The 18,817-nt window shown below is 27.9% G+C and overlaps 1 protein-coding gene across 1 annotated transcript; it reads right to left on the reverse strand.

The window, feature by feature from the left end:
- Nucleotides 1-354: 354 nt before the first annotated feature.
- Nucleotides 355-18,816, reverse strand: LOC129989355 (hydroxylysine kinase-like). Its single transcript, XM_056097845.1, has 8 exons — nt 18,694-18,816; nt 13,087-13,249; nt 12,106-12,208; nt 10,372-10,488; nt 7,275-7,417; nt 6,096-6,267; nt 2,731-2,990; nt 355-588 (listed from the first exon to the last, which is right to left on the reverse strand). The coding sequence occupies exons 2-8, from the start codon at nt 13,219-13,221 to the stop codon at nt 391-393; spliced, it is 1,128 nt and encodes a 375-aa protein (XP_055953820.1). The 5' UTR covers nt 13,222-13,249; nt 18,694-18,816; the 3' UTR covers nt 355-390.
- Between the last annotated feature and the right edge of the window lies 1 nt (nt 18,817).

Raw genomic sequence — 18,817 nt, forward strand, 5'->3', positions numbered from 1 at the left:
AATGTTGAGATGTAAGCAAAGTTTTAATGGGGAATTTACGACAATTATTTTTCATTAGTAAAAAAAACAAACTTTTATTTAATTTATGCAAAAGTATTTTTTCATAAATATTATCATAAAAAGATAATTATTTGAATATTTTATTGCATATATTAAATATTACATCCTTCTGAATTATTATGACGCAAATTTAATTTGAACCCTGTGACATTGGCCTAATTGTTAGTTAATCGTTTGCAATGATAACTTTTACCATCTTCTTAACTTACTTCGCACAACTGATACTTTTAAACGAATCGTTAATTTATCAGCAAAATTATTTGTATTTTCAATGTACCAATGAATCAACTAAAATAAAACGTATAAAAAATTTATTGAAACTTATAATATTTACAAGTTATTAGAATTGTAATTGTCTAGAATTTTCTTCCACTTCAGTAAAAGGTCTTCATTACTGATACTGCATATTTGTTCTAGTCTGTTCCATCCGTTCTTAGATGATGTTAAAAGATAGGAATTGCTCGGATCTTTTCGATAACTATGAGCACATAACACCAAAGATTGGCAAAGTCGGCACTGAATGCACATCTGTAAAACAAAACAAAACAAAAATATTTTAGGAAAAACATATTTTAAAATACATTTTTATAAATGCATTGAAAGAATCTTGATTAAATTATTTTATTTACTTATTAATATTTGATTTAAAATCAATTTATTATTATCAATATAATGCAATCTTCAAATCAATTTTCTCTTGCTTTTGCCAGCATGTGACGCCATCGGTATGGAATCAAATTTTAATCAAATTAATTGATCATATAAGCTCTAAAAATATTAAAATAGTTCATTGTAAAACAGAATGCAGAATAAAATTTCAACTCTAGAACGTCAGAACCATGTGCGACAAAATTCGTTATAAACTACTATCTATACAATCACGCAACAAGTGAAATCAAATAAAAATATTTAAAAAACACATACACTTTGCATTATATATATATATATATATATATATATTTAATTTCCATAAAATTGGGGATTATTATGCTACATATATGGTCTTAATTTAGAATTTCTTTAGCTCTACAGCTCGAGAATTTTGGAATTCATAAAATGGAAATTCAATGTTTTGCTTTAATTTCAATTTAAAATATTATCATTCAAAGTATAATTACCTGCATGATGTTATGAAATAACATTGAAGGTATGTAACATTGATAGCTTGAATATGTTGGGGTAGAAATATTATTATTTTTTTTAAATCGGCAAAAGTACATCAAGTTTTTAGATCAGAAAACTTTCTCAAAGTCCTATTGATAAAGATTTTGGATATCATTGAATAACTTGCAAAAATCCTTAAACAAAAAAGAGCTAACAAAAAATTTCTAAAGACTTTCAAGTATATTTCGATCATATATCTCTGTATTGACAGAAAAGTTTTGGAATTTATTGTGATGCTTTTAAAAAATACTTCAAAAATATATATTTGATCATTTTTTTCTAAGAAATTTCTAACTGTTTTTATTTGTAATGAAGAAAGTACTTAAATGTACTAATAATTATTATTTATACAAAAAATATAGAAAAAAATTCACATGAGAGAACATCATTTTTTTTAACATAAAAAATTTTAATCAATGAATAAAAACATTGCCGGCACGTCATTGAAATTAAATTAAACTAAAAATCTTTTATAAGACCACAAATAAAACCACGAACTATAAGAACAAATATTGTAACCAAACGTTCAAAATAACTCTGAAGTAATAATGTACAGTAAATAATTAATTTGAACTCCGTTTCTCGTTTGTTTCATAAATTCACGTTTCGTATCGCCATTTAAATTTTTTTCTGAGCTAAAAGATTAATAAATATTATTTGAAAGAACCGCTTACATATTTCATAGGCAAATTTATAATTCAGAAAGTTAAAAGTTGTCCCCAAGAGACTCTCAGGATTAGTTCTCTTCACCTAAAGCAGAAACCCGAGTGACACTGGGACTTAGAACACAAAGTGTTAAATTCTATGAGCTATTTTTTTCAGGTTAGCATTAGCAACACATATGTATATATTGGTATGTAATCTAATATTGGGAATATTAATGGAAAAACCATTACGCGTTTCAAAGCATCTTGCGGATCTGAAGTGTATTATACATAATATAAACTTAACAGTTTTTAGAACTTAATTCCCTTACAGAATGAAAAGGTTAAGTGCATTTATAAAAGGATATAGCGTTACATAAATAATTTTTAAAAACTGCATTAAAAAAAATGTACAATTTTTGATAAGGATAACAAGATATTTATAACAGGATTGTATTTGTGTTAAAAAAAAAAAGGCAGATAGAAACACTGTTTTTACTGATTTTTTTTTTTTTTTTTTTTTTGCAAATTTACTTTTCCTTAAAATTAAATCTAAAAAGAAAGATACTCTAATAATAATTTAAAAAATGTACGAAATTCCTTCAGTTATAGTTAACTGTTTGCGAAAATTAAACTTTCAAATAGTACAATTTAAATTTCGGTTTGATGTTCCAAGTCCTTGATATTTACCTGATTAATTTAAATATTTCTCATAAATTAACATCTCAGTTTAAAATTGCTAATACATATCTAAAAAGGCCCACAAAATTATTTTTCATAGTCTTCTTACATAGTATTTAAAAGGCGAAAAGAAGTATTACCATTCTTTTAAAATATAATAATGTGTATAGATTATTTTTACTTTTAATATCGACAGTTCCAAAGAAGATAAAGATCTGAGACTCAAATATCCAGCCAATGTATGCCCTGCACCATCTAATGGATCAATTGACTTGCAGTCCAGCATTGTGTAAGCCAGCATTAAGCCTAAATCCCATGCATATGTCCCGTAATGTATATCTTCATAATCCAGTACGCCATCAACAGAAAACTTTTTCCCATCTCCGCTGGCACTAACTTGCACAATGACGTTATTTTCATTCATATCTCCATGAATAAACCCTAAATTAAATAAATATACTAATTATAATTGTCAATAATCTATAATATATATATATAATATATTGCTCACAGCTACATATAATTATACATATTTAGTTTTATATGTATATATAAGCTGTATATTTTTAGTTAATCGTATACATTCTTTAATTACTATTATATACAAAATTTTAATATCAATTCGGGATTAAATCTATAAATATACCGTTTGCTCTAAACTTCTCATCAGAAGTTAATTTCCGACAAGGTAATTGCCTAGGGTTGCTGAATAGAGTGATGGGGGCTTTAACATATCGATTAAAAAAATGTTTTTGTCTAGATGTCAAATAAATAAAATTTTCAAAATTGCAAATTCTATGAATCATTTTTAAATAAAGTAATAATAAATTAAATATTATGAATCATGATTAAATAAAGTATAATTAATTCCTTATTTATATTACATTGAAATATTAATTATTCATTCATCTGGTTATATTCTATTTGACAGGTTCTGTAAAATTTTCTTTATTGTTTTTTTCCCAGTGAATTTCTTTCTGTTTTTCATTGCCTTAAAATTTCCCAAAAATGCTTAAAATCTACACTAAATTAGATGCTTTTTACTTGTATGTACCGAAATCATTAAGGATAATTGTATTATTTTTTAAGGATTTTAATGTTTAAGACATTTTTTTCCATGATATTAATTAAAGCATATATTTTCTCTTACTAAAATAAAAAAATTAACTCGATTAAAATTTAATCGAGTTAAATTCGCTATGAAGTTTTAAATTAAAATGAACATTTATTAAAACAGGGATCTCATAAAATGCACTGTCTTGTTCCCGTAAAGTGCTTAAATCCACCGTTATTTCTTATCAGGCAATTGAAATTTAGAGGTATACAAAAAACTTTAGTTTGAATTTTAGTCAGTAGATGGCAGTCTAGCATCTGTGTCCAAAAACTATTTCAAAATTTTATCAATAGATGACGCCTCATCATTTATGCTGCGGAATTTCCATCGTAATTGAAAGTTTCTGTACTTTGTCCATTAAATACAGTATCAGCATCAACGAAAGATCAATGAATGGCAGTATGATATATTAGGACAGTGCTCTTAATTTTGGTAAGGCATGTAAAATAGATTATTTCTTAGTCTGTTTTTTTTTTTAATCGTTCGAGCCCAAATATCCCCTTTAGCATAATCTAAATACTAAACATGCTCATTTAAATTACATCGATCAGGACTAAGGATTTTCATTCGATATATTAATAACATTAAGGAAAAGAAACTAGGGGATAAGATAATACAGACAATTCGAAAATTTCGGCACAGATTTTTTTTTATGTAGACAATATCTTTTATAAGAAAAATTAGACATTCTGTTTCTTTTTAAATTAGAATTTTTGTGAGAGATACTGCGCAATTAAACAGCATTATAAAAGAAGGTCTTGATTTTTGAACCACCTGTAGTATTTAGAAAATTTATAGGTAATTATAACTACGTATAGCAGTCGGATTTCGAACCAAAAATTTGAATTATTAAATTGAATATGCTTTAAATTATTTTTAAAAATAATCAAAGGAAATAAGAATAATAGGAGTTTTTACGATGCTTTTCGCCTCCCCTTCCAATAAGGGTAGTTTAACTATCCAGCATCTAATATAAACATCTAAAATAATCATCCTTTAACAATTATGAAATTTGTTTTGACCTGTGGTGACGCTTTATAAGCCAGATAACAGCTACGAGACATGAGAAATTTCTTTTGTCTAGTGGTCTTGTTACTCGGCTACGAACCCAAAGGTTGCGAGTTCGATCCTCGCTTATCGCCAATAGCAACATTGGTGACCCGATGACGTGATAAGCAAAAAACCTCCATACAACTGTTGTAGCGCCCTCTATCAGAGATAAATAAAAATCAAAGCTGATAAATAATCAGCCAATAAAAAAAAAATGAAGCTGATAAACAATCGGCCAATAAATAAAATGAAGCTGATAAATAATCGGCCAATAAGAGAAAAAAAATGAAGCTGATAAATAATCAGCCAATAAATAAAAAAAAAAATGAAGCTGATAAATAATCAGCCAAAACAAAACGAAGCTGATAAATAATCAGCCAATAAATAAATGAAGCTGATAAATAATCAGCCAATAAAAAAAGAATGGATGAGGCGCAACAGCCAATATCACCACTAATAACAACAAAAACAGGACAAAATATCGTTCGTCTCACCTCCGACGCACTGAAGAGGGAGTAATGTGGTGACGCTTTATAAGCCAGATAACAGCTACGAGACATGAGAAATTTCTTTTGTCTAGTGGTCTTGTTACTCGGCTACGAACCCAAAGGTTGTGAGTTCGATCCTCGCTTATCGCCAATAGCAACAGACCTTTTAAAGGGCCATTTCTTTCTAGTCATATTATGTTAAAATATTTTTAGGCATGAAATTAAAATAAGAAAAGGGATTCATTTAGCTTATTAGTTAAATTTAATTTGATTAATTAATTAATTTGGTTAATTAATAATTAAGTAACAAATCAAGACACATCATTTTGTCTGAGATAAAGAACTGAAGCATCTAAATTTCTGACTTACTAAAAAAATTTGTCAGAACTTATACCAATCTACATAATTTCATACAAAGATTGAAAAATATGGTGGGAAGCATACTTCCCACGGCCCTAGAAAGGGTTAAACAGTCAAAACCTAATTTAATTGTTTCAAATATTATTAAAAATTTAATGTTGATATATATATAAATGTATGCAATTTTTATCAGATTGTATTATTTCTTCTTAATCCTTCCCTTGTGCACTGTAATATTCATTTTACATTCTGAAATATATATCAGCAAGATTTATTGTTCTTTAGATGGATAGTTTAATTCTCACCATTCTATCCTTAATATATATTATGATTAAGAAATAATCATCCATGAGTGCAAAACGAGATTTTCTAAATGTGGAATATTTGGATTTCTAAACTGCAGGATTAAAAATAATAATACGAGATATCTCTTATTTAGAGAATATATCAAACTATAATCCTATTTTCTTTCTAAATGATATCTGTAATATTTGATAAACGGCAAGAAAAAAAAATGAATATCACAAAAAATACCTTTTGGAAGTTTGTCTAAATTGTCTTCAATTTCAGTAGGATATTTGTCCAAAACACTCAAAACTAACTTCTGGCGATGCTCCTCCATACCCTCCATGTATTTCTTAATTACGGGAATGTGTTCCAAATTCCAGAAAATTTCTTTATTATGTAACGAGGGGTAATCGAAATCCTGTTAATGAAATTCATATAATGATAAATATCGAATGATATTAAAAATAATCAAAAACAAAATGATGTGTGTTCAGGAATTCTTGTTGAAAGAATTACAGCTAAAGCTCTAGTAAATTAACCATTTTCAAAATGAAAATGGTAACTATAATAGAAACAATTTAAAAATTATCTATAATTTGCATTAATTTATTATAAAATATCCTCTTTGAATGGTAAAGTCTATCTTAAATTTGTGTACCAGCCAAAACATAGTTGTTGTTTAGTTTCCCTTGTCTGTATTTTTAGAGTTCAATATTTACTAATAATAAAGATTAACGAATATGTCTGCTAGTATGTTTCACCAAGCCATTTCACCTAAAGCTATTAAACGTGACAAAAAATATATTTCGAAAGGGAAAAAATATGAACCCAGGACGATTCTTTTTTAATTTTTAAGAAAAACTGGGAGAAGTTTTGGCATTTTTATGCGATAATTCAAAAAAAATAAATCGATATAAGTTAAAACGATAATTACAAAATAAAAAAAGCTAGATAGATAAACTTCCGCACACAGATTTAACATCTATAGCGTAAACACTTGTCAAATTTTGAATGAAATCCAACTTCGGGTTGACTGTCTGTCGGTATGTATTTTCAGAAATATGTAAACGTGACAACACAAAAACGCAATGACTTAAATATATAAAATTTAGTATGGGATTTTTTTAACTATATGTGATGTTTTGTGTCAAATTGTTTATCGTGTCTGTTTCCGGATACTATTAATAGCATGCCAGGAATTACTCGCCAAGAATGACACGATAGATTCAATAAAAATACTAAATTTTCACGCCAAAAGTTAATATTTCTTAACTTTTGTACGCCAATGCCATGTAAGGCGTTCTCTAGCATGACAAGTGTATTAGAGAGTATGCGAGAAAGTTTTGGGGAGACCACTGTCACTGGTTTATAAAATACATAATACAAAATATATAAATCAAAATAAAGAGTTGTCCAAAGATTTACCGTTACTGCGTTATGAAATGTAGCCAGTAGCTGTCCCCACTGGTACAAAAGATCAGCCGTATATTCCAGAGTTGATATAGGCACGCCAGTAATAAATGTAAGCAAATGTACGCCGCACAGTTTGGGTCCGGGAATATTCACATCTGGATACGAAAACAAACAACAGAATAAGATTCTGTAATGACTTATATTTTTTTTACATAATTTTGCATCACTTTTAATAAGTTCTATAGTTATAGAATGTTAATAGAATTATCTTTAAGTCAATTCAATTTTATCAGTGGTACACGAAATATTATCAAACCTCGAATTTATAGTAAACTTGGATGCTTTTGAATTTCACCTATCCGAAAAATTCCTTTTGGTAATGCATATCTTTGTAACTTTTATAATTTTTTTTTCTCAATTTTTTGGGTAATATCATTGCCCTAAAACTATTCAAACTGCCCCTTAAATTAAGAATTCACCTTTTTAGAGAAAATATTTAAAATGTATTTAAAATTCATTATTTTATCATGGCAAAATTACTTTTTATTTTTTTAGTTATTTTATTTAAACGCAAACATGCAAATAGTATTTTAATATCCACTTCTGTCTGTGTATTATCAACTGCAATAATTAAAAATTAATTTTAAAAATAAAACAAAAATAGACAAATCAAGTCTAAACCATTATTAAGCTATGATGGTGCGCATTAGAGATTCAAATCTCTTAATTTTTTAATACAAGCTTCACCATTCACAAAGCACGGAAATATTATATACATTTTTCAGTAATTGCGTTTGCGTTGCCAAACCTACCAGAGAAACTATTTTATATATTTATTTGTAACTTCGTACATTATCGTGTATATGACAAAAAACAGCTTTTAAAAATAATGTGGCAATCACGATAAAAAGAGCACCGCAGTCGAATTAATGTAACTATTTTTTTGCATTTGAAGATGCCTGAAATCTTTTTCATCTCAGATAATATTTGCTGCTATCACTAAAAAGTCTCTCAAAACTGAAAAAAAAAAATCTCAGAGGAAAGATAATTTTGAATATTTCAGAAAATTTCCACAAATGCCCATCGGGAAAAATTTTTGCTACCATTACGTCTAAACATTTAATATTGATAATGAAAAGGTTTCCCTTTAAAAACTAGACAGCAAATAAAAATTTTCATACGGAAAAATGAGTAAAAATATTTTTACTTTAAAAACTAGGCAGCAAAAAAAAATCATAGAGAAAAATGAGTAAAAATATTTTTACTTTAAAAACTAGGCAGCAAAAAAAAAAAAAAAATTCATAGAGAAAAATGAGTAAAAATATTTTCACTTTAAAAACGAGACAGCAAATAAAAATTTTCATTGAGATAAACGAGTAAAAATATAGAAGTAAGCAATATACAGGGTGTTTCCGAGATCATTGGACAAATTTTAAAGATAGGTTGGGCATGCAGAAATAAGCTACTTTTAAGAATCAATGTGAGGTTTAAAGGAGGAATTTTGTTACAAAAGGTTACTTAATTCAAATGTTGCAATTAAAAGTTGTAATCTAAAGCTATATAAACTTCGCATTATTAATATAATTGTGTTGTTAGGTTTTCATTTTATATTCCATTAATCCTGTATTGTGAATTTTATCTGGTAATTATTTTTATATTCCATTAATCCTGTATTGTGAATTTTATCTGGTAATTCTTTTTATATTCCATTAATCCTGTATTGTGAATTTTATCTGGTAATTCTTTTTATATTCCATTAATCCTGTATTGTGAATTTTATCTGGTAATTCTTTTTATATTCCATTAATCCTGTATTGTGAATTTTATCTGGTAATTCTTTTTATATTCCATTAATCCTGTATTGTGAATTTTATCTGGTAATTCTTTTTATATTCCATTAATCCTGTATTGTGAATTTTATCTGGTAATTCTTTTTATATTCCATTAATCCTGTATTGTGAATTTTATCTGGTAATTCTTTTTATATTCCATTAATCCTGTATTGTGAATTTTATCTGGTAATTCTTTTTATATTCCATTAATCCTGTATTGTGAATTTTTTCTGGTAATTCTTTTTATATTCCATTAATCCTGTATTGTGAATTTTATCTGGTAATTCTTTTTATATTCTATTAATCCTGTATTGTGAATTTTATCTGGTAATTCTTTTATTTTCATTAATTCACTGAGAAACTCTTTACAATGACGAAAATCGATTTAATAAACAAGCAAAGCAGGCAACTACTTAGAGTCTCCGAATTTTTCGGATAAGATTTTTTGGGCTCCGAATCATCGAGATTTTTTCGATTTTCAAAGTAATTTAACTTCATTTAATTTAGAAGAATCATATACTTAATCTTGTGCGAATAAAATCAAAAATTCCTTTTTAAATTTTTAATTTTATTGAAATCCGTCAAAAGAATTTTCATTTTTTCATAACTATTTTATTTAAAATTATTTTATGTTTTGATTTTTTAAAGGCGAAACATTAAAATCAAACCTTCTTGAAAATGACCAAAATTAAATGTTTTATTATTTTAGTTTATCGAATTTTGCTATTTAAAATTATTTATGTAAGATTAAGACGAGTTTAAAATATTTAATTATGGAAGATGAGGCAAGGGACAAGAGGAAACTGAAATTGCAATGTCAAAAGAACCTTAAAGGTCCTGATATTATGATGATACCCTCCTTTTTTATTTACTATACCAGAAAAAAATTACTTATTTCTATTAGTCTAAAAAACCATTAATCCTTTAATTGATAAATGGTGAAAAGTTGTAGTAAAACATTTTGGAAGATGCATACACTAAGTAAGAAGGATATATATATTTATGAATTCTTATAATTATTTTAACTAAATCAATTAATTTTTAGAAATTTTTAATTAATTAATTTTAATTATTAACTATAGATCTTTTTACGAAGACATGCTTACAATACTCATGTAAAGCGTTAGAAGCTGTAGATCTTCCGTAAGAGCCAAATAAAGAGTTAAACTTTTTCTGATGAGTTTAGATACTGTCTGTATACATAGCAATAAAAGCGAAACTATTATTTAAAAATTTTGATCCCTCTCATGTAAAAAGTAAAATATACCATAGTGAACCTTCATTCAGTAGAGGGACTTTTTCCAGTCTCCATGTGTTGCCGTCTAAATTGCGTACAGGTACGGGAGTGCGCACATTTTTCTGACTCATGTGCAACATCGCTGCGTGCATGGAATCTGTAAATGAAGAGCAGTTAGTAACAAATATATCTTGAAATGTACTGACCATTAAGCCATTAAACAGTAATGATAATAGCTAAAGGGGCTGTCATTTAATCTTTTTTTCGTAGATTTATATTGGACGGGGAGAGGCGAAATCTGGTGATTATATGATTTTTCAATTGATTGGAAACTAATTAAAAAATCCTGTAAAGGTTCTTTATTTCTCTTTAGATATATAACAAATCGAAAATTACTCGTTCCCCAGGCTACTCCAACTTCTTATCACATAAGAAAAAAAAACTACTAATGAAGATGGAAGAGAATACAGTCAATAAAAAATTTTCAGTCCGTTAACACACATACAGATTAAAAAGCAATCAAAGTTAGAAGTGAAGAATCATTTTTCAATCCTTAACTTCAAGAGGATTTTCCAAGTGAAAAAAAAACCCTTTAAACATAAAATACTTTTTGGGATATCAAATATTTCAATCCCTCCTATTTTCAACCTTTTGAGTGGGAAGATTCATCTGTTAAATCAGAAACAATTTTTTCTTGATTTAGCAGGGGGGGGGTCCTTTTAAAACCATGGCTATAGAAAATGCGAAGAACTTTTCATGGAGTTGTGTTATGAAGCAATAATCTTTAAAAAATCTGATAATATTATGGATTTATAAACAGAGCAGTGCCACTTTTTCATATTCATTTCAAACGGTAGGTACAGTGTTTTAAATGAATCGTTTACAAGGAATCAACCATACATGATTCGTAATAAAAGTGCCCTGCCATTGATAAGATAGATTTCTTAGCTTTTTATGTAATTTTCCCCGGTTTAATCCTCTTTTATATATAAAGTCTCTTCCAAGGTTGCACAGTTTTGAATCATTTTTCACAGCGTAAAGGCATTAAAAAAACTTCTTATTTCATTTATTTAATAAACTCCGGGAGAAAAACACTCCAGCAAAAAGAAAACCAGAAGGCGCACCGCAGTGTTGGTATTGAAGTAAGATGAAGAAAATTTGAAACTATTGTATTAGCTAGCGCCATCTATGTACAAACTAAAGAAAAAAAAAAAAATGAGATAAGCCGTGATGGAGTGGTGTGAGGATGAATGGTGTTATGTGGTAAGACGATGTGTGTGTTATGTATGATCTGCCTCAAAAAACTGTTAAGAAACGGTCCATTTAATGCTGAAATAACTTTATATCTTTTATATATGTGTACCTGTGATGTGTGCAATTAATTACTTATAAAAACATATTGCAGTAAAAGGTTGTTGACTATTATTTGCTCTTAAGAGACGCCACACCATATTATAAGATATTACAATAAAAGAGGTAAGAAGAGTGTAGAGAAAAGAAAAAAAAAATAATTTTTTTGAAAAATATTGTTTTTACGGAATTTAAAAAAATATAGAAAGAAACAGTCGATTCAAATATGGTCGTATTGGAGAAAAAACTTCTAAATCCACAAACTCCCGTAAGATATTCAAGTGGTTATGTTGAATCAAATGTCCATTCGTATTTATTGCGTAATTGTGTCTTTCAGGGAACTGACGCCATGATCTGGCAAATCTACGAAATTTCTGAAACGTATTAAACCTTAAAGTGCATAAAAACTTAATCACCTTCTTACCAAAATGACCTTGTAAAGAACTTTTCATTGTATTAGTAATCTTAAGGGTGTATCCATCTTCACACAGTTGTGATATATAAGGATTCTGATATTCCTTTGCTACCTGAATGGGGAAAAAAAAAGTAAAGCACTTATGTCTCAATATTTGAAATAATGTAAATTTTCAATTATCAAAATGAATTAAAGCCTAAATATTCAACAAAAGCTTATTTATAACTTATCAATGATTTAAGCACCACATTATCTACAGGAAGTAAAAAATCTGTGATTTTTTCTGTACTTCCAAATTTGTTAACTTTCGGTCTAGAAGTACGATATAGCGATTTCAAAATTTAAATTCACTGCTATTGAGTTTCCATAATTATATAGTGAACATTTACACTTTTTATCAACGATTCGCACATATTTCTTCAACGAATAAATGAAACAAGAAAACAAACTCGTGGGCCAGAATAACCTGGTTGGTAGGGCGTTGGATTCGTGTCCCTAGGGTTGCGAGTTAGAACCCCGTCGGCCGAAGACTCTCCGTGTGTGTGGTGGCTGGCGCACTTATAAATCTGTCGTGGTCACAAAGTCCATCATGTGGAGAGTAATACTATTGGGTGTATTGGATCAGAGCTGATCGTTCTCTGCTTCAGGTCTAAATTACAATCTGTGGATGAATGACTGAAATGCTTGAATGAAGACCTCCCCGTAAAAAGAGTTGTGACGTGTGTGTAGCTAAGACGTACTCTTGGCCCAGATGGCGCTACTGAAAAACAATAGACGCACCCTTGGCTTAAAATCACTGACCTCGTCAGTGTGCTTGTCTATGACAAGTGCCATTAGAAACATTAACAACAATAGAAAACAAACTCGGATGAAATATAAGTAAAGTCACTATCACATCATATTACTTAATAAAAGTCAGCACTTAATTTCGCTTCTTTTAAATAGGATATAAAAACTTCAACTGAAGTATCATTAATAATTGTAACTCACCTTAATGTGAAAATTTTGATCATCAAAGCTGACCATTCTTTTGATTTCTGTTACTTTCAATCCATATAAACGGAGAGCTAAATCGATAGCAAACTGCTCAGAAACGTTAGGTTTGAGAAGTATCCCTTGGTCCATTTTTCTGAAGGATTCAGATAACAAAGTACTGTAAAAAATTAAAATGAATTATATTAAAATATTTAAATAAACAGTTTCTAGAGAAAGCTGGAATTTTTGTGAAAGTAAGAAACAGAGAAATAGAATATTTTTTTTCTTGATTATGACTTTACCACCAAACTATTGAAACCTCGTAGCTATTTCATGAATAAGGACTTTCGTAAACTAATTATTGCGCGTATTAAAGATTTTTTCATAGAATAGCTTGGTTAAAATAGCATTAGTTATTTTACAGATTAATTGATTATAGACATTTAAACTACAAAATTTATATACGTAATTTTTTTTAAAAAAAATAAAGAATTATTTTCTCTTAAATCATATTTAAAAAGTAAAGATTCAGCAATTGAATGTAAACCATGGCTTTACCACAAAACCACTCTTACCTCGTAGCTATTTCACGAATAAGGAATTTCGTATACTAAGTATTGCTCACATTAAGGAGTTTTTTCATAGAATAGCTAAGTTAAAGTAGCATTCAAATCATGTTTAAAAAGTAAAAATTCAAATCTTTCTTTTATTGCAACTTTCTGGTTCATATCACTTGAAGAATTTAATGCTCAAATTAACTTAAGATTTGCTTTAACATAACGAATTTTATTCATCTAAAACAATTTAACATTTAACGTAATAATGAAGCTTAATTAACCGAGTCTAAAAAATCGAACTGTTAATTCATTTTAAGCTTTAACTCGATGTATGTAATTTTTCACCGAAATAGCTAATTAAATTATAAATTAATTATTATTGGACGAAATAAATTTTGATTTTATAAAACAGAGTATTTATATTTTACCAGCAATGCATATACTTTTCTTCATATAATATTTTTTTAATTCCACAAAATTTGAAAACCTAAAAAAACTGAAATTTTGAACTAATACGAAAATATATTTAGCCTAATATCGTATTTTATTCCTACTAAAAATGTTTTATAAATTATATATGAAATGAAGAATTTTCGTTGGAAAGGTTGTCATTTTTTTGGAATTTGGTGATATATTTAAAAAATAAAAAAAGTGCTATATTTTTTCTTTTTATTCGAAGCCGAATAAAAACTCACTAAAAATAATATGAATTTCATTTAATAAATATACTGGACTATCGTGCAGAAATCTGGACAATTTAATTGCCTGCATTTATAGATGATGCTTTTAGCATTATAACAAAGATTCAATATTGGACCATAGAGTCAGAAATCGATTGTCTGCAAAAACAAGTACAGGTAGTAATGATGAATTACTTATATTTCTCTTTTCAAACTTTCCAGTTCACAAAAACCAAAGATTGCACGACTCAAAAATGTTTCACTGTCTGTAAAAATGTTATTTTCATTTACGAACCGAAGTTTTTCCTATCGGAGAGAAAAAAGAAGATAGTCTGAAGATAAGATCGATTTCGAAGCTTTTTTTTCTTTCGAAAGATACGTACCCACGAATGAACTAATCAAGAATAAAAACGAACAGATGTTTCTTCGTTTATATCCTAAAGTTCTTTTGAGTTTTGATTTTACATCCACTTTTTCCATTTTATGCAAGAGTGATATTAACTGTTATTTTTTACTATTCTTATAAGAATTTCTTCTATCGCATTTACTTTACTAGAGTAACTAGAAATCCCAAATCAATAGGAATAATCAGTTTTTTTTTGCGCTTGTTGTAACGAAATTGTCCCAGTTTTGATATGATCCACGTTGTCCTGATTTATAAGAACTTCTTTCTTCCACTACGCTTATTTTAGTAGTTTCCAGGAATGAATTAATGGGCACTTTGCTTTTTTTAATCATTGTGCCGATTTGTCAAAATTTTGATGATATAACTTATATCGGCTCGATTTATAAAAATTTCCTTTTTTTGCATTTATTTTACTATAGTAAGCAAGAGTCCCAGATCAGTCGGAGCAGTTCGATTTTTTAATTCATTGTTTTAATCATTGTTCAACATTGTTTTTGATAAAAGATCTATAAAATCTCGATTTATAAAAGCTTCTTCTATTACATTTATCTTACTAATAGTCTCAAATCATTTAAGACAGTCCGAATTTTTTCAAGTACCGGATTTGTTCCAATTTTGATAACATAATCCACTCTATTCTGATTTCTAAGAGCTTCTTCTATTAAATCTACTTTACTTGAGTGACTGACGTTGATTAATGCAAACGCCTGACCAACATAACAAAACGGAGAATAGAACTCACAACCTCAAGTTGCCCAACAACCTAAGCCTTCAAAGTAGGTCCAAAATTAAATGACACAATCCGTTTATTATTATTATTGTTCTAGCTTTGTTCAAATTTTGATAAAAAAAATTATCTCTATCGTCCCGATGTATAAAAACGTCGATTGTATTCATTATACTAGTGACCAGAAGTCTCGAATCGGTTGAAACAATCGGAATTTTTAATCATTGTCCTTTTTTGTCGTTTCATAATATGCAGTCCCAATTTGCTAGAGTTTTTTTCGTTGAATTTGCTTTAAACGACCACCAAGCACCTTAAATCGAATGGAAGAGTTCGGTTTCTTAATAATTGTCCCATATTTCTCAAAATGTTGATCAAACGATATTATTTTCCGTATTTATAAAGGCTTTTTCTATTGCATTTATTTTATTAGTCATCAATTTCTGAAACAATTGAGACATTTGGATTTTTTTTAAAAATCTTTGTTCCAAATATGTTCTAAATTTGATAAGATGACCTATGTTGTCTCGAATTTTGCATGTCTCCATTTAATATCTAAAAACCCACATATAATTTCATTGTCCAACTTGCTATTTTCCTCCAAATTAAGAAAGGCTCAGAATCAAATTTGGAAAAACTCATTTAAGATAAATGGACGTGCCTTTTTATTGAAAGTACACTTAGTTGTCACGTTTCTTATTGAAATGCTAATTAAGTCATTAAATTTGATTTGATTCAATTTTCTTTTGTGTATGTGTGAATATTATTGCATATACTGTTATTTAAAATATTATTGCAGAAAAATTATTTTATTTGCCGTGGATTTTTTCCCAGAATTTTGAAAATTTAGTAAGTTGCTTTTTCGTATAATTTTCAGTAATCCATTTCATTGTCACAATGAAATTAGCACCATTTTCAATTTTTTTTGCCAAAGAATTTATTTTCGTATTTTATTTCATTCTTGAAAATTGAAGAAGAAAGATTCTATTGATTATTTGTCCAGTGAACAAGAGGAATAAGAACTGAAGATACAGTAACGTGAAAGACAACGCACAATCAAATGATAGATGGCCAAGACAGTTAAGTTTTTAATGCCCTATGATGTCATTAGGGAGGTTCGTTTAAATAAACGGAGCATATGTAAAGCTATTTAAATAGCAGAGTTTTTTATCACAATTCGATGTCTAAAAATCGCTTGTTGAGGAAATAAGAACATCAAACTGTACATAAGATATTTAAATGAAATTAAACGCATTCAACATTCCCAGCAAACTTACTAGTCTCCGAAGGCTGTAGATAATGACAGGAAAAACCTTTCAAAGCAAACATTTATACCATATGGCAATAAACAAACTGTAAGGATTTCTTGTAATGTAATTAAAATTCGAGAACCAATTTTGAAAATTATTTGATCCAAGTAGTTGAAGTGGAATAATTTTATTTATTTCATTTCAGCCATTAATAAATTCTATGTATGTTAAAAATCATAATTAATTACAAAATGAGTACTACAAATCCACCAATTAATTATCACTGAATAAAAAAATTGAACTAAAAGAAACTATAAAAACAACTTTAGATAAGCACTTGATTCCAGGGTAATCAGTTCAGTTAAGTAACTTCAGATTATCTTACTTCTCAAAGGGTCTTTATCTTATTTGATAAAGGGTTTCAGATGTAACTTTGAATATGCAAATGGAGGTTTATAATCAGAATAATCTCTCATTGTGATTAGATAAGTGATAGTAAAAGAATAGTTGCTGGGTGTTCAACCGTTTGCCAAGTTTAAGAAGTTGCTCACTTTCTGTCTTACGAAAGATATAATTATAAAATATCGTGATCTTAAAAAATTCGGCTTCGAAATTTGAACTTCAATATTAATAAAAAAAAAATTTGAAATTACGTCAGTATGTTTGGGGAAATTAATTCAAAAACGGAACTATCAACAAGTATTAAATTTAAGAAGTTTAGAAAAAAAAAAACCCTAATTAGTTGACAGACCTAGCGTTCCTTAGGATTAAAATACATTTTTAATGAAAAAATTAATTTTGAATAAATTTTGCAAACTTTTTATCCCCCGAAACTTTTTTTTTATTGAAATCGGAATATTAATTCTACCAGACGATTTTTGAAAACTGCCGATGATTAAATTTTCGCCAAAATGTTATTAATGTTACACATGTTCTTCAAGATTTGTTTGCAAATATTAAAGTATAAGAAAGGTTTTAATAAACGTTTTGAGACAATTAACTAAATATTTTCTTTCTTTAAAAAAATACATCAAAATAAATCCTATCAATAACTATTCCTGATATTGTTAGTTTTTAAACTTTCATGTTCTTCCAGAATTATGCTAATGTGTCCTGGCAACAATTCATCGTATATATTCTTGCTCTTCATCCATAAAAAATATTATAGCAGATTGTGTATAAAATTAATTAAAAAAAATTATTAAAATATTAGAAAGAAATTGGGCAGAAATAAAAAAAACGTAATAAATATTTAAAAAATAATCTAGAAATATTAAAAAGTAGAGTAATTCAAAGTGGCACCGTTGCCTAAATAGAGAGCGAAAAATACATCTTTGGAGTCATGTTTGTCCATCTATCAGTAAAATACAGTGCATAGTTCTTAAAATATAATATTTTAAAATGTAATAAATATTTAAAAATATTTAAAAAAATAATCTAGAAATATAAAAAAGTAGAGTAATTCAAAGTCACACCGTTGCCTAGAAATAGAGAACGAAAAATATATCTTTGGAGACATGTTTGTCCATCTATCAGTAAAATACAGTGCGTAGTTCTTCTATCTAAATTATAAATCTGAATAAAATTTTATTGGAAATTATTTAGAAAAAAAGAATTCAATTTTGATATTGTTAATAAAATTTCAGTTCTATGTCAAATTTTAAGTTAAATCAATCAAGAAACAAGCATCAAAAATACACTTAAAATACACTTTCTTCACTTTAATAAAAAGCACGAAACCCTCCGGTACGAGAATCTGAAAATAAAAATCAGAGCACTTCTGGTGTTCATAACCTTACTCAAGATCCACAATACAAGGTCTTTTATTTGGGAATATGCAAGAAAATTTTGGGAAGAACACTCTAGCTGATTTAAAATGGAAAGATAAATTTATTTTTGGTAGTTTGAAATGTAAATGGCTGAAAGTTCATAGTAAGCGAAACAATCTTTACTCAGAAATTTTTCATATAAAGTAATTGGAAAAAAACTATCAAATTATACATACCTAAATCAGACTATTCCAATGAAATTTCAGCTGCCGATGACTCTTTGAAACAGGAAGCCATAGCTTTTAAAGAGGGATATGCTATCTCTCAACTTCAAGGTTCACACAGATTCGATCGATGTGA

Source organism: Argiope bruennichi, chromosome 10 (genome assembly GCF_947563725.1).
Source record: "Argiope bruennichi chromosome 10, qqArgBrue1.1, whole genome shotgun sequence".
Classification (NCBI taxonomy): Eukaryota; Metazoa; Arthropoda; class Arachnida; order Araneae; family Araneidae; genus Argiope; species Argiope bruennichi.

Coding starts and splice junctions, on each gene's coding strand:
- LOC129989355 (XM_056097845.1), bottom strand. CDS start 13,221: ATGGACCAAGGGATACTTCTCAAACCTAACGTTTCTGAGCAGTTTGCT. Junction 12,209..13,086: donor ATCAAAATTTTCACATTAAG/GTGAGTTACAAT, acceptor TTCCCCATTCAG/GTAGCAAAGGAATATCAGAA. Junction 2,991..6,095: donor TTTAGACAAACTTCCAAAAG/GTATTTTTTGTG, acceptor TATTTAATTTAG/GGTTTATTCATGGAGATATG.